The sequence below is a fragment of the Podarcis melisellensis genome (assembly GCF_964234715.1).
Source record: "Podarcis melisellensis genome assembly, chromosome: 17".
In the NCBI taxonomy this organism is placed as follows: domain Eukaryota; kingdom Metazoa; phylum Chordata; class Lepidosauria; order Squamata; family Lacertidae; genus Podarcis; species Podarcis melisellensis.
The window spans coordinates 23,038,323-23,052,615 of NC_138534.1; the positions used below are offsets into that span (position 1 = coordinate 23,038,323).

The window sequence follows — 14,293 nt, forward strand, 5'->3', positions numbered from 1 at the left end:
AGGATTATAGCAATATGGTGTAGTAGATTACCTGACAACATGCGAAGGAAAAACATCTAGTGGCATTCTTCCTTCTAGCTGCTGCCCTAAGCTGGCCTGGTACTCTTCAAACTGCTCTGCTGGCACATAGGTAATGCTGCAATATAAAACATAAAAATAAACCTAAAATGCTGCAGGTGTCAGAGCTCAGTAACAAGCAGTTCTCCTTCCGCCTTCTCCATCCGCACTACTTGGTTCTTGAGCCAAAAGTCTCTCTTTGAATTAATGGGGTGTGCAACAATTCAAAACAAGAGCACGATACCAAGATCTAGGCCATGATTCAGAACCTTTCATCTTATTGGATGACCTAGAAATAACAATGAATGATACATGCTGGGCTCTAAAACTGGTGAAAATGCTAAAAGCATGACAGCTAAGATTCAGAGGTGTGGTGACAGAAACACGTGGATCCAGTGTTTACTTTCAGGAGCTGCTTCTCTCTGGGTTGCCACCAATAATAGTTTTGTGTTGGAGAAAAGCACTTCCTCGCACAGTACTCACTAATTCTCCCTAAGGACTGCAGCCCACCCCAGTCTGCTAAAAATGAAACTGCTCCTGAAGGTTGGAAGGTCCTCTGGAACAGCAGGGAATGAGCCACAGAGGGCTTTAACACATCTTTGTGTGTGCAGTGGTAGTTTGAAAATTGTGTTGCCTTGCATGATTGGAAGCAGATTCTACTAGTGAAAAACTGCCACTAGCTACACACGTCCCCTTTCATATCAACTGATATCTCTTTCTTCTGGGTACTATTTTCCTTCCTCTGAGATTAGGTGGCTTGCAACTCAAAGCAGGATAGTCTTAGCAATGGCACCGCAATTGTAGAGCAGTCTCTCCAAGAAGGTTCTGCACACACAACAGGAAGGATGGAAGCGGCTAATGCTGCTGAGGTTTTTTGTCATTTTAATGTTTGGAATATTCATAATTGGCTTGTTTTTGCTTTATTCCTTGTACCTCAACTTAGGTGCTTCACAAAGGCAATCATAAATATGGAAAATTGATTTTTTTAAAAAACAAATTCCTTATGCCTCATTACTGTTCCCCACTGCCAACCAATATATCAACCGTATCAACTTGACTGCGTTGAAATTACCCCTGCCATTTGCAGACATCCATTCTGGCTAAAATGCCGCCTTGTTGTTTCGAAGGTTATCCCTTTAAAGTGCTCATTTTAGAGAGAAATAAGTAGTAGTGGTCAGAAAGTCTGGAGAGATGGTGGTATTTATGGAGGTAACATTATTCTTTTAAACTGTTAAATGCAACAAAACACATGATTGTAACTAGGGGGGAAAGTGAATAAAGCTATGGTAACGTTAGAAATGAAAATGGTATCACATTGATAAATAAATCATATGGATAAATAAATAAAAAAATCTAGCACTATAGAGAGAGATTCCAGAGCAGGGGAAACTTCATTCATACATTCAACAAAAAAATTCCAACAGATGTCACAACTTCAGATCTTTAGATTATATGGAAAATGAGAGTAGAATTGGGTAGTTGTGCAATATTCTTTTTGGTTGAAAGACAATTTAGGAAGGAGGATATGATAAAAGGAGAGATGGCTCACAAGCCCATCCACTTTAGATTCCATAATTGGCAGGAAAGGCTGAAAAACTGAAGCTGGAAAGGACTAAACTGACTACACATCAGCTCGGCACTCAGAAAGTAAGCAAAAATAAATAAATGAATGAATCATATCCTGCGCTAAATAAAGTCAGAGGACAGTGGTGTAAACGTGAGGCAGCATGCAATACTAAAAGGAATCAACTGCATGCTTGATTCTATAGCCACACAAAAAAGCCTTCTGTACATACTATGATAGGAAATATACCAAATAAAAGAAATCTGTGATCACATTCAGGACAATTTACAATACAGTCAACAGGCTTCGCAACTAGAGTCTTTTGGTTACACAGTGGAGAGAGTAAAACATTAGTGTCACAGAAAATATGACAGTGAGATTAATCCAGATATCAGTACATCCATGATTGTATCAGTAACTAGCACCTTGAGAAAGAGTGTTCAGGTATCTTTACTAGTGTTGCGATACACAGTTGTATAGCAATGCTGAAAAACCACAATATATAATCAGATTGAATGCATAAATGCAGTGAGAAGGAGCACAGTCCTGTGCTATAACAATTGCTGAAGTGTGCTTTGCAAAACCAAGCCATTACGACTGTAATCCTATATACACAATTACCTAGGAGTAAGTCCTAATGAATTCAAAGGGACTTAACTTCTGAATGCACATGAACTGAATTACGCTGCATATTGCATGTATCAAACCACTCTCTATGCCTATCAGAAGAGGAAAGACTCCGAGCAATGATTCTGTATTTCCCTGCCAATACATCACAAGGAGAGGAACAAGGATGCACTGGGAATCCCAGATGAAGCTGTGTCACAGACGACTAGAAAAGCATCATTGTTTTTCAGAAAGCAAAATCCTATACCTGAGTCCTGACTGGGCAAAGTGGAATGTAGGGTGCTGAAACTAAAAGCAGTACAGGCAAACCCCAATTTGCACAGAGGTTGCGTTCCGGGTCATTGCACGCTTGTGTGAAATCGTGTGCAATTCAAACACCCCGTTCCGCCACTGCCCCACCTGTTTCGCACCTTGAGTGACATCTTTTATGATGTTTCCATGTCACTTCCAGGTTCTGCCCTGAGCACGTGTATGTGATTGCACACATATCTGTCACACCAAAAACGGGGGTTGCCTGTACTAATGCAGCTATCCAGCGGTTGAAAAGAAGATAAATTACACTTAAACCCACCCCCCTGAAACTATGTGAGTAAATATATGCATGCTTAACTTTTTAAGCATAGGATAAAACGTGTCTTCTGTTTTAGTCCAGAAAAATACTCTGCCCCGTGCCACTGGTTAATACTTGTCAGTTGGCAGGCTGACTTGTCTAGTAAAGGAAAACTGTGAACAATCAAACTCCCTCTCATAAATGGACCTCTCCCCTTTGAAGATGAATCCCCCCCCCCGATATCTTATTTTACTGTGCTATTTAAGAAGAAGAAGAAATGTTATCTTTATTAAATACCTCCAAAAATGCCAGTATACTGTAATGTAATTGGGTAATGAATCAACTTGTCAATTCTAGTAACAGACTAATTGGATGAAGGCAGCCATGTAAGTCTGAGTACATAATGCTGTACCTATATCTGGATATATCCCAGCTACTTTGGGTGTTATGAAAGCATGAATGGTTTAACAGACAAGTTGCAACACAGAGCTATAATGAGCTTTTAAATCACCGATACTCACACATAAAAGGGGGCCTGATCATCAGCAGGTGTTGGAGAAGATCTAGAATGTGAAGCATACGACGCAGCATCTTTTTACAATGGTGTTAACAAATGTCAGTGACTTGTGCTGAATGCAAGATGCGCACACGCGCCATTAAAAGTGTGCACTCCTATTCTCTCTCCTCTTCTCCCCTTTCCACCTCCATTCTATCCACACCTCCCAACAGAAAGCATCTGCTCTTTATTGGGAGTGTATAGCGGTGATTATTAACAAGCATGAAAAATGGAACCGCAATCAATCTTTTATTTCCTTGATCAGAGATTCATCTCCACACGTTCAGCGAAGGCAGGTGAATTTTGAATCAGCTCGGTAATTATCTGGCAGATGTTACAAGCAGCTGTTACGACTGCTGCTAAAAAGCAAAGCCCTAGATATTATTACAGAAATTGTAAGGTGGAGTGAGAAGTGAGGCCACACATCTGCTTGTCTGCTTAGAAAAAAATGTACATTTTGGATAGATATAGATTAGATAGATGATAGATAGATAGATATAGATAGATAGATAGATGATAGATAGATAGATAGATAGATAGATGATAGATGATAGATAGATAGATAGATAGATAGATAGATAGATAGATAGATAGATGATAGATAGATAGATGATAGATAGATAGATGATAGATAGTTGATAGATAAGACAGGCGTGCCCAGGTAAACTGAACTTTTGGTCTGCTTCTGATTGGATAGGATAGAAAGCTAAGGACCCTTATTAGGAAGCGAGTTGTGCTCACCTCAATGTGTAAAGAGGATTTTTTCTATTCATAAAGGGCCTACAACATGCATTCACCTTCCACCATTGACTGGACTTAACCATTCAGGGGTCATTTACCTTTTACTATATACATGCAATTTAAGCAAATGACCAAGATACCACTAATAGGTCCAGGAAGTTACGGGTTACACCAGTTTGTTGTAAATGACCTGGGTTACCTGAAAGCATCTTGTGTCTGAACACCTAACATGCAGTAAAGATAATACACCTGTTGCTGTTGTCTTCAAAGAGTAAGCAGGCGGCAAACTATTTCAATTCAGCATATTTTATTTCTAGGCTTTAGATTTTTGTTCCTCTTTCAAGTAACAAGCTACCCTGCCTCTAAGTCTACATGTGTGAAATACAAATGTAGAAACAAGATAAACTGCTTTCCTGATATTTGTCAAAGATGTACTGAGAGTTATACTTTAAAACATTATTCTTCTGTCTTAATGCCATGTGTCATAGTTTCTGTAATTAGCCACTTTTTCACTACTGAGATTTTTCTCAAATAAAAGAATCTTTGGCAAACAGAGAGTAGACTTCCCTTATAAAAATTCCAACATTTTTCCTAGTTTATCTTCCTGAGCAAAGGTCTTCAGTCGCAGGTGGTGCGCAATCCAAGTTTTCTCCCCATCAAAGAGCAAGGAGCTGAGAGGCTATTCTTGCACCAAGCATGCAGTCACATAGCATAATATAACGGGGCACAGCTCTCTCCACTCAGAAAGACACTGCATAACTTGGGTCCCATGGGAACATGCTTGCATCTGCTAGAAGCTGGAGGAATCTGTTTGTGTCTAAAAGGAGGTGGGGCTGGGACTTTCTGCCTTGTGAGGGTGAAGGAAAACCAGCAAGTGTACTAGTGAAAAAAGGAGCCCTTCTTGGCCATGTAAGGAAGGCAATCTGATGCTGATCTGATGCAATCTGAGGCAAGAGAACATAAAATGTTTATGTCAAACCCACCTAACAGGTTGAATCTGAAGGGATCCCAGAGTGGGAGTAAGGAAAGAAATGTACCCCAGGGAGGACTGGTAGATTTAAATCAGACTTAAATCTTAAGGATGCTCATTAAAAACTGTAAACTTGGGTCAGAGCAGGCCATGCTGAGAATCACAATCTTGAAATTTTCTTCCTGGACTTACACTGGCAATTTCGAATTATTCTAGCCCAGGCACCCTCAAACTCGGCCCTCCAGATGTTCTGGGACTACAACTCCCATCATCCCTAGCTAACAGGACCAGTGGTCAGGGATGATGGGAATTGTAGTCCCAAAAACATCCGGAGGGCCGAGTTTGGGGGTGCCTGTTCTAGCCATTTAAATTCTGAATTCGGAACATAACTTCAAAGTAAGTGTGGAATATGATGTCCTTCAAGATTATTTTTAAAGATAATAAATAAATAAATAAATACACCAGACATTGTTCTTGCACCAATTGACTCTACATACTTTATATCTGGTCCGACGAGGGAATGTCTCCGCAGCATAGCTCGTGCCTGTGCGTTGGTTAAATTAGTGGTAGGTTCCTCATTAACAGACAAAATGCAGTCCCCAACACCAATGCGCCCATCGCGACTTATGGAGCCCCCATGGATAATGCTGCGGACTATCATTCCAGAGCCATCTTTATTGGAACTTACTGTCATCCCTTAAAGGAGAAGTAGAAGAAAATAAAGAAGATAAATTTGCAGCCAATATTACAGGTAATATTAGGATAAGGCCGTTATTCTGAGCAAGATGCTGATATTTAAATTTATGCAAAGCTGCAAGCATGACCATGACTTCTGTTTCTTGACAGCTGTCTAGCACAAACTCCATTCTGAACATCACACTGATATATTGAGGAATGACTATTTTTACAGTGTAATCCTATTCAGAATGAAGTCCCGTTGACTTAAATGGTCCAGCTTCCAGGAGTTATACACTATGCAAGGGCCTAAGAAGCTTCACTGGGGTTGTGCCCCAGTTGTGGAACACCCATCACCTCTCAGTTCGGCATCAGATCAAGACACAGTTATTTACTCAAGCATTTGGAAACTGTTAAGTGCTCAGCTTGAGATTTTTATAGATGTTGCTCTATAGTTTTATAACTGATGCTAATTGCAATCTGACCCACTCTTGCATCTGTTTAATGGCTTTGTGGTTTTAGAATGAGTTTTATTGTTCCCAACAGGGAAATCTTGTAATGAAGGGCAAGATATAAATATTTTAAATAAACGGGATTTGCTTCCAAGTAACAGTATAAATAGGACTGCAGTCTCAATGTGCTGTTGTTCGTTCATCCTCTGAAGAAGATTAGACAGTCTTGTGAGGCTTTACTCAGTGTCATGGTTGCGACAACTCTTAGCTGAAGTATTCGCTAAAAGATGCAAGCAATAAATTCTATTAACTAATTCCAATAGCCCAGTGTCAAACGCTTTGGAAAGGTCTTGTTGGACCATGATTCCCATAATTTCTCACAACTAGGAATGATGGGAGCTAAAAGCCAAAAATACCTTAAGGGCCATATGTTTCCCATCTCACCACTAATTACTAGAATTACGTAGGTCGGTTTGATATTATTGACTCACATTAAATCTCATGCCATATCGTGAGCAAAACAATAGAAGGAATTCCACCCAATTAGCAAAACAAAACAAAACACCTGTGTTGAAATATCTTCCTACTCTCCTGGGAAAAACTTATTCCTGGAGACAGCACCATGGACCTGAAAGGTTGCAGACTGCCTACACTGCAGCCACACTCTCAATGGGTTTGTCTGTTGTTGTTTTTTATACCATTACACAGTTCTATTTGGGGAGCAAGTAGGCAGAAATTACAACAACGGCAGAAAAGGTGATGCAGATACACTACCTAAACTTGAATTGCCTTTTGCAATAGTAATCGTCTTCTCAAACTTGTTTTTGTTTGTATTTAGGGTTGCAGAATACCTCCCAGCATGAGTTAAGCTGTTATTTTCCATCAAGAGTACGTGATCCTGATAAGAAGAAAAACAGTGTCAGTTTATAGAGACAAGTAACTGGAGAGCTTTATTGGATTCCGTGTGATTTGCCAATTACAGATGGTTTCCAATCTGCTAGGCATTCACGTAATAAGAAAATGTGTAATTCCTAATTTGCTTACAGAACTCTTGTTTCCCTTCAAATTAATATGACTGCGCTAAAAGGATAAAAAAGAAGTAACACGGCGGTTTACTGCTAAAACATCAGCATTTATGCAAGTTCCTTGGCAGCAAAGCAAGAAAATAAAGCAAACTATCTTCTTCAGTGCAAGCAGCAGAGTGCTGGAGAGGTAGGCAGGAGTATAAGCCTGATTTTATGCCAAAGTCTTCCTGCTCTGTCCAAGAACAAGCTCCTGCTGCGTGCTTGTGCTGCAAATCAGCCTGACCTAGAAGAACGAGAGAGAGAGAAACGCTTTGTATCCCTGCACCCTTTCACTTTGGAGCTCTCTGCAAACTTAGCCCTTACTTACTATCGCTCAGAACAGTTTTACAGAACGGATGGTATGCTGACAGCAGTAGCACAACCCTTTGAAACAGGCCTAGGCCATAAATTGATCACCAACATAGCCATCTTTACAACAAAGCCAGCCACTTCGGTCACCCTGAACAAGAGGAACCAGCAGTGCCGGAAGGACACCTGGGAGATATACCATGTTGCAAAGGGAGCCTGTTATTCCACAATTCAACCAGGCTATCAAGGCTGGCAGAGTTATTAAGGGAGTTCGTAAGCACAGTAATATCCAGAAGGCTATCAGTTCTGTTCTGTGATCCCTGGAAATATTGGCATTACTGCACAAACATATGCAATGAAACACTTACTTTCCCGGTAGCATCAGGGTTCAATCTAGAAGTTAAATTTGCATTGTGTGAGGCTTCAGCTGTCCAAGTTCCTGTGCTTTCATGTTCAGCTTGTTTCTTAGGAGAATGTGTTACTGGATCTTTTCTTGTGCTCCCAGCAGACTGTTCCACACATACATCAGCAGAAGATCTGCTCTCTGCTCCCCTTTGCATTAGATCCATGGTGTACAAGTTTTGGTCTGGTAAATGGTAACCAACTGAGGCATTTGAACTTTCTTTGCAAACAGCCTATTCAAAAAAAAAAAAGATTTTAAAAGTTTATTTGACTTTTAGAGGTTTTCTTTTTGAATAACAGTTTGGTATGTTATTGTTTGAGAAGAGAAGACTCCCTGGGAAAGACCCTGATGTTGGGAAAGATTGAGGGCACAAGGAGAAGGGGACGACAGAGGACGAGATGGTTGGACAATGTTCTCAAAGCTACCAACATGAATTTGACAAAACTCTGGGAGGTAGTGGAAGACAGGAGTGCCTGGTGTGCTCTGGTCCAAGGGGTCACGAAGAGTCGGACACGACTAAACAACTAAACAACAACAATGTTATTGTTCTGCCCATCTCTTGAAAGTGAATTCAGCAAAGACTAAATGCTTTTCCAATCACCAAGATAGAACTAAAATCTCTGCTCGTCTACTCAGAAGTTAAGTCTCACACAGTTCCTACCCCCAAGTAAGTGTGCATAGAATTACAGCCCATCAGAGCAAAACCGACACATGTTTACTCAGAAGTATATCTCACTGTGTTCAGTGGGGCTTGCTTCCAGGAGATTTTACTCCAAATAGTCCTACTGAAATTCATAAACCTAACTTTGTCATGGTCATTAATTCCAATGCATCTACTCCAAGTAAACATAGTTGAATACCACCTTACTATCCAGTTTCCTGGGAGTATGCTCAGGGCAGCACATTTTCAAGTAGACATGATACCAAACTACACTGACAATTTCATAAAGAGCATGAGACATTTCAGACAGCATCAGCATTCCTGAACAGCACCTACTGTTCTGAACATGTATATAGTTAAAAATCTAGGGCAATAGCCACTCTTCCGTCTCCACTAGCACAACAGACCTGTGCAAGCAAGACAGAGCTTTCCCTCCACACCTGCAGCCCTCCACACATCCTCCAAATCAGCTGGAATTGGAGGACTGGGGGGGAGAGGAAACAGAAGAGGAAGCCTGTCCCAGACCACGCCCCCTAAGTGATCTGATTGGCCACCTGGCAACCTGATGTTGCCGGGGTTTTCCCCAGCATGACACAGGATGCCGTACCACCCCGACGCTGAGAGGAGTGGCTAGGTGGCCGGACCACAACCCGGCCCCACCAGGAAGTGGACCTGATCTGCCACTGCAAAAGAGTAATTTCACTGGTGCTGCTTTTGATACAACCCTGCGACTCTGCTCCTAATGGAGCATTATTTGAATGCACGTCTATCAATAAGGGAGTTAATGTCCCACTCGTTTCTTAACCCATCAGTGCTTTAATGTTCCTCTCAAACTACTGTATCTAAGATAAATTACCCAAAAAGCTTCATTCTGCAAGTGTGAAGAAAGGCTCCAAAACATGTAAAATTTGAGATGAACTTTTTCCCCCCTCTTCAGAATAATGACTGTACTGAAACTCCAATGTGTCTGTTATTTGGAGTTGCAACTGCCTGTATTCCAAACTTTAGATCTATGATTTCGAGGTCCGCATGTGTGGGCTTCCTGTGCTTTTCTAAGGACAAAAATGTTTCTTTGGTGGATATTCCCTACTTCACATGTCCCTCTGCTTCTAGAAGGGTATTTTAATATGTTGTTGGGAACCACCCAGAAACTCAGCCAGATGGGTGGGGTATTATTATTATTATTATTATTATTATTATTATTATTATTATATTACCTCTCCCTGTGTGAAGAGAGGTCGCTGGCTCAGTTGAAATGGTATATTGCATTGCTTTCTGTGTGGCTATTTTTATCTGGGCAAAATGAAACGTGAATTGCTACCAAGCTTGAATGTTAGCATTTTACTCTCAGGTTGCAGTCTTATGAGGACTTACCTGGGAGTAAGCCCCATTGAACTCAACAGGACTTACTTCTGAGAAGACATATATAGGATTGCATCTGGTAGATGTAAAAGGAGAGAGAGAGACAGAAAGAGAGTCTTTGGGAACACCAATGTGATGTCTTCTGTAAGACCAGATGTGTTGCAGAACGTACATTTCCCAGCATGCTCTCTGTCTAATCCCTTTAAGTAACAATTACCAAGTTAAACAATGCAATCTGTCTCATTGGCACAGCAAAGGTACATTCTGTTGTGGATTAGGAAATTCCATTATGAGATAAACTCCGGCTGTCGGCCCCATGGCCAGTAAGACTGAAATACATTCCAGAAGGGATACAGCCAGCTGGTGAACCTCAGGTGTGAAAGATGAGCGACTCCTTTTTTCAGGAATATACACTGCAAACCAACCAAGAAAACGGATCGACATCACCGGCAATGATGATGCCAGAACTACCATGAGTATTAAAAAAAACCACAGGAAATTATTGAAGCTTAGGCAAAAAAAATTAACAGGTTGCCAAGACATGGAAGAGGGGAAAATCTTAACACGGGGAAGAAAATGTAAAAGATGCCATCATGCTAAAGAACAGGATTGGGTATGGGATCAAAACATTTTTAAAATATCTTGTTCTTTATGGTTAAATTGAATGTCAACATGTTGGATGCTATTTTGCTGTTGATTTAATTTTAGCCTAACTGCGACATCACATTTACTAAAGGGATATAGTAACTAACTGACTACGATTAAAGATACAGAGAAAATGAACAGTGACTTATATGGTGGAAATATTATTTTTTGAGCAATAGTTTGTTACTCTACGTTAACCTTTTTGAAAATATCCCACAGTATTATTAAAATTCATTGAAACCATTCTTCTTTTTTTAAGAAGTGAAACAAGAGCACCTCAAATCGATGTTGTCCTCCTCATATAGCACAAAATGCATTTGGTCTCCGAAATTTATGAAAGGAGTTCAGTCAACACTACCTAAATGAAATTGCTCTTTAATCTAATAACAAACCTACGAGCAGATGGAACCAACCGGGGTGACATTAGTCATTGCTACATCCAATACAGCAGGCAAACGCAAACATCTTCACATTCAGTGGGGCTTCACCGCAATCAATAAAATGATACATATTTTTCTTTTTACCTTGGGAGTTGAAGAGGGTAGTGAGAGGTTATACTTCAGGTCATCGGCACAGGAGCTGCCATGCAGAGCTGAAACTGAAGACTGGAATGTACCATCATTGTCTGGGGAATAGTGCGATTCGAAGGTGGATTCCTCCACTAGATCTGCCTCACTTGAATCCACCTAACAGCAAAGGCAATTTAATCAGTCCGGCTATCTGCTGCATTCGTATCACATAAGCCCCAAACATTTGCATCTATGGATGAATACTTCTTAGCTACCGTGCCTTGTTTTAGTTTTCTTTTTGATTTTGATTTCCAACATACAAAATCTTTTGGACACACAATGAGCCCATTTCCATTTTCACCTATGTCTCTGTAGCCTCAAATTCAATGATACACCAGTGTTATCTGAGAATATTATTTAGATCTGAATGTGCAAGTACATCAAGTGATAAACAGGTGGTGTTTGATGCTGGGGTGGGGGAAAAGATTTCCTATAATTTTCTACCTCTGGAAAAAAATCTCATCTGCTGTCCCACTGTTGAATTTAAGAATGTGGTGCACTGCTTAAGTTTGTCTAAACAGGTCCATTTTATTTTAAATAATAGGGTGTATGTATATATATATATATATATATATATATACACACACACACACACACACATATATATATATATACACACACACACACACACATTGTCCAACTTCAAAGCTAGCACACTTTTCACTAATCTTTTAATGACCAATAAAAACGTATCCAGGATGTTACAAATCCTGCACTTATGTGATATCTCAAGTGCATGCATTAAAACTTCCTACTGAAACTTAAAAGTGATTAGTTTGCTTGAATGATGGAAGTTGCAGCCAACTAAGAATCCATCAAGCTTCTCAATAAACTGTGTGGTGATGATATAACATGACCTGAAAAACAGCAGCAAAAACCTCACTTTGTAATGTGGTATACACATCCCCTTAACTTATTCTTGTCAATACCACTTGTTTTGTATAAGTGGTTTGACCACCCAATCTTGTGTTTCTACCCAGAAACAAATACCTGTGAGTCTACTAACTACTCCTACAGAAGAGCATAGGACAGCAGCCTTAATTTCCTTTTCCTATATTGATGTACAATTCTCAAAACAGGATAATGTGTAAACACGGAATTTATTTTTGAAAGCCAATCCAAGTTACTGTCTCATTTTTAGTTTTCCCACATGTGGCTTCTCCATTTTCCTTTTTTTTTTCTTAAATAAATCATGACACTGTATAATTGGTCATGTGTTGCTGTTCGCCTGAGTGAGGTTGTATTTACATAATTCTATGACCTGCTAAGGAACGGATTATTGTTATTATGTCCTGATATGTAAAACCAAAGAGGGTTACTTTCTTTTTCTCATGACTGTGGGTGTGCGTTTGTGAGCTTTTGGTTTGTGTGTGTGTGTGTGTATTTAGATATCAGCATCTTGACCCAATAAAACAACCTTATTAAGTCCTTAAAAAAAAAGAAGTTAAGCAAGCATTTTAAAATACGTCTTTACGTTACAATGTCAAAGGCTGTATCTCCATTGACGCTAGACAAAATTTTGTTTGGTATGAAAACATAAGATCAAAAGGGTTTTAACACATTATCATGGAAAGGAAGTGGCCACTAACCAGAGCCAGCTCAGCATGGAAGAGGGCTGAATCAGCTGGCCCTTCCTCCTCAAAGGACTGGGCAGTGTAGAAAAAGGAATCTTCCTTAGCAGAAACATAGCCCTCTTCTGGTGAAAGCTGCAGAGAGAATGAAGCTCTTGAGATGGATAGTGGCTAATGTTCACGACATGCAGCGTGAGGGAATTTTTAGAAAGGGGAATGAATGGGAGCCTCCGAAAGAGAGAGAACTGCAGGTTATTCTGATAGCCCTGAGCAGGTATAATGGTTTACAAGGCTAGGAAAAGTACTGAAGAATGAAATGCCCATGAGTTTGAAGTAATATTTTAGCTGGGCACAGTGGTAGTATCTAATACTCCAGTCCTGGCACCTGGGAATTTGGAATGTTTTCTCAGCCCTGATGATTTATATTTACTTTGCTATATTTACCAAAAGAGCCCGATTACCAATGTAGCTGAGCATAACAGATTAGAGTTAAACCTATTTTGTCCCACAGACTTCAGTCCCACTTACTCTCAGAATCTAAACACAAATGTTCATCAGTAAGCTCCATTGAACTTAAGAGCACTGAAATAAAAAATGTGTTAGAGGTTAGGAAGAAAACCAGCTTTAAACAAATTCCTTCTTGAATTTTCTGTAAAACCAGGATGGCCACTCCTCTTCGCATTACTATGCCCAATGTATGCTATTCCCGAATGAAACTCCATGGCTAGGGTCAAAACAAGATGCTATTGAGTAAATGAACTGCCCTGATGTATCTGAAGTACAGATTGCTATTGAAATGAAAATAAAAAATATAAAAAATCCAGTAGCAGTTATAGACCAACTAAGTTTGTTCTGGTATAAGCTTTCGTGTTCGTGCACACTTCTTCAGATACACTTCAGATTGCTATTGTTTTATTTATTTATTTTTGCAATCAGACACACTGTGGGCAGGTTCACAGGTGTATGCTTATCACTTGATGGCAGCCAAAGCCACATCACTTACACATGTGTGAACTGACCTTTACGGATGAAACTCCACAGACGGAACTATTTTTTTTTTTACATCACTTTAAAACAAAACGAGATTAGTTCACACATCCACAGTGAGTGTTGTCAGCTGCTGGGTCAATAAACGAAACGCATGCATCTGCGAACAGGCAACCTGTATGGTTTCTTGACAAAATAGGAGACCCCAAACAAAATGTGTAAGATTTAAGTTCCTTACAGGCAAGGGCTTTGCGACTCCTATCCTAACCGTTCCCATCGGCGCTCCTTTCAGCGCTTGCACAGCTTCCTCCAGACTGCCGTTTTCCAAGTTGATGTCATTCACGTACATAAGTCTGTCTCCGGGGAGGAGCCGGCCATCTTGTTCAGCCACCCCCCCAGAGACTAGAGAGCGGATCACAATCACCGTATTCGCAGGATCCACAGGGTCCTTTTTAAAGAAGAGGAAAATGGGGAAAACATATTCTCAATAAATAAGGACCCCATGCAAGTTTTTATGCTTCTTTTCAAGG

At 40.2% G+C, this 14,293-nt stretch overlaps 1 protein-coding gene across 16 annotated transcripts in view; it reads right to left on the reverse strand.

The window, feature by feature from the left end:
• MPDZ (multiple PDZ domain crumbs cell polarity complex component) overlaps positions 1-14,293 on the reverse strand; it is a 100,964-nt gene that overhangs the window by 39,815 nt on the left and 46,856 nt on the right. For 12 of the 16 annotated variants that reach the window (XM_081893613.1, XM_081893612.1, XM_081893611.1 and 9 more), the window contains 8 exons: positions 14,002-14,211; positions 12,795-12,911; positions 11,161-11,322; positions 7,934-8,200; positions 6,967-7,090; positions 5,563-5,761; positions 3,320-3,361; positions 32-136 (listed from right to left, as the gene is read on the reverse strand). In XM_081893613.1, the coding sequence (XP_081749739.1) occupies positions 32-136; positions 3,320-3,361; positions 5,563-5,761; positions 6,967-7,090; positions 7,934-8,200; positions 11,161-11,322; positions 12,795-12,911; positions 14,002-14,211 (1,226 nt within the window). The remainder of the gene's footprint in view (positions 1-31; positions 137-3,319; positions 3,362-5,562; positions 5,762-6,966; positions 7,091-7,933; positions 8,201-11,160; positions 11,323-12,794; positions 12,912-14,001; positions 14,212-14,293) is intronic. The other 4 variants (XM_081893624.1, XM_081893615.1, XM_081893618.1 and 1 more) reach the window with 2 other exon arrangements.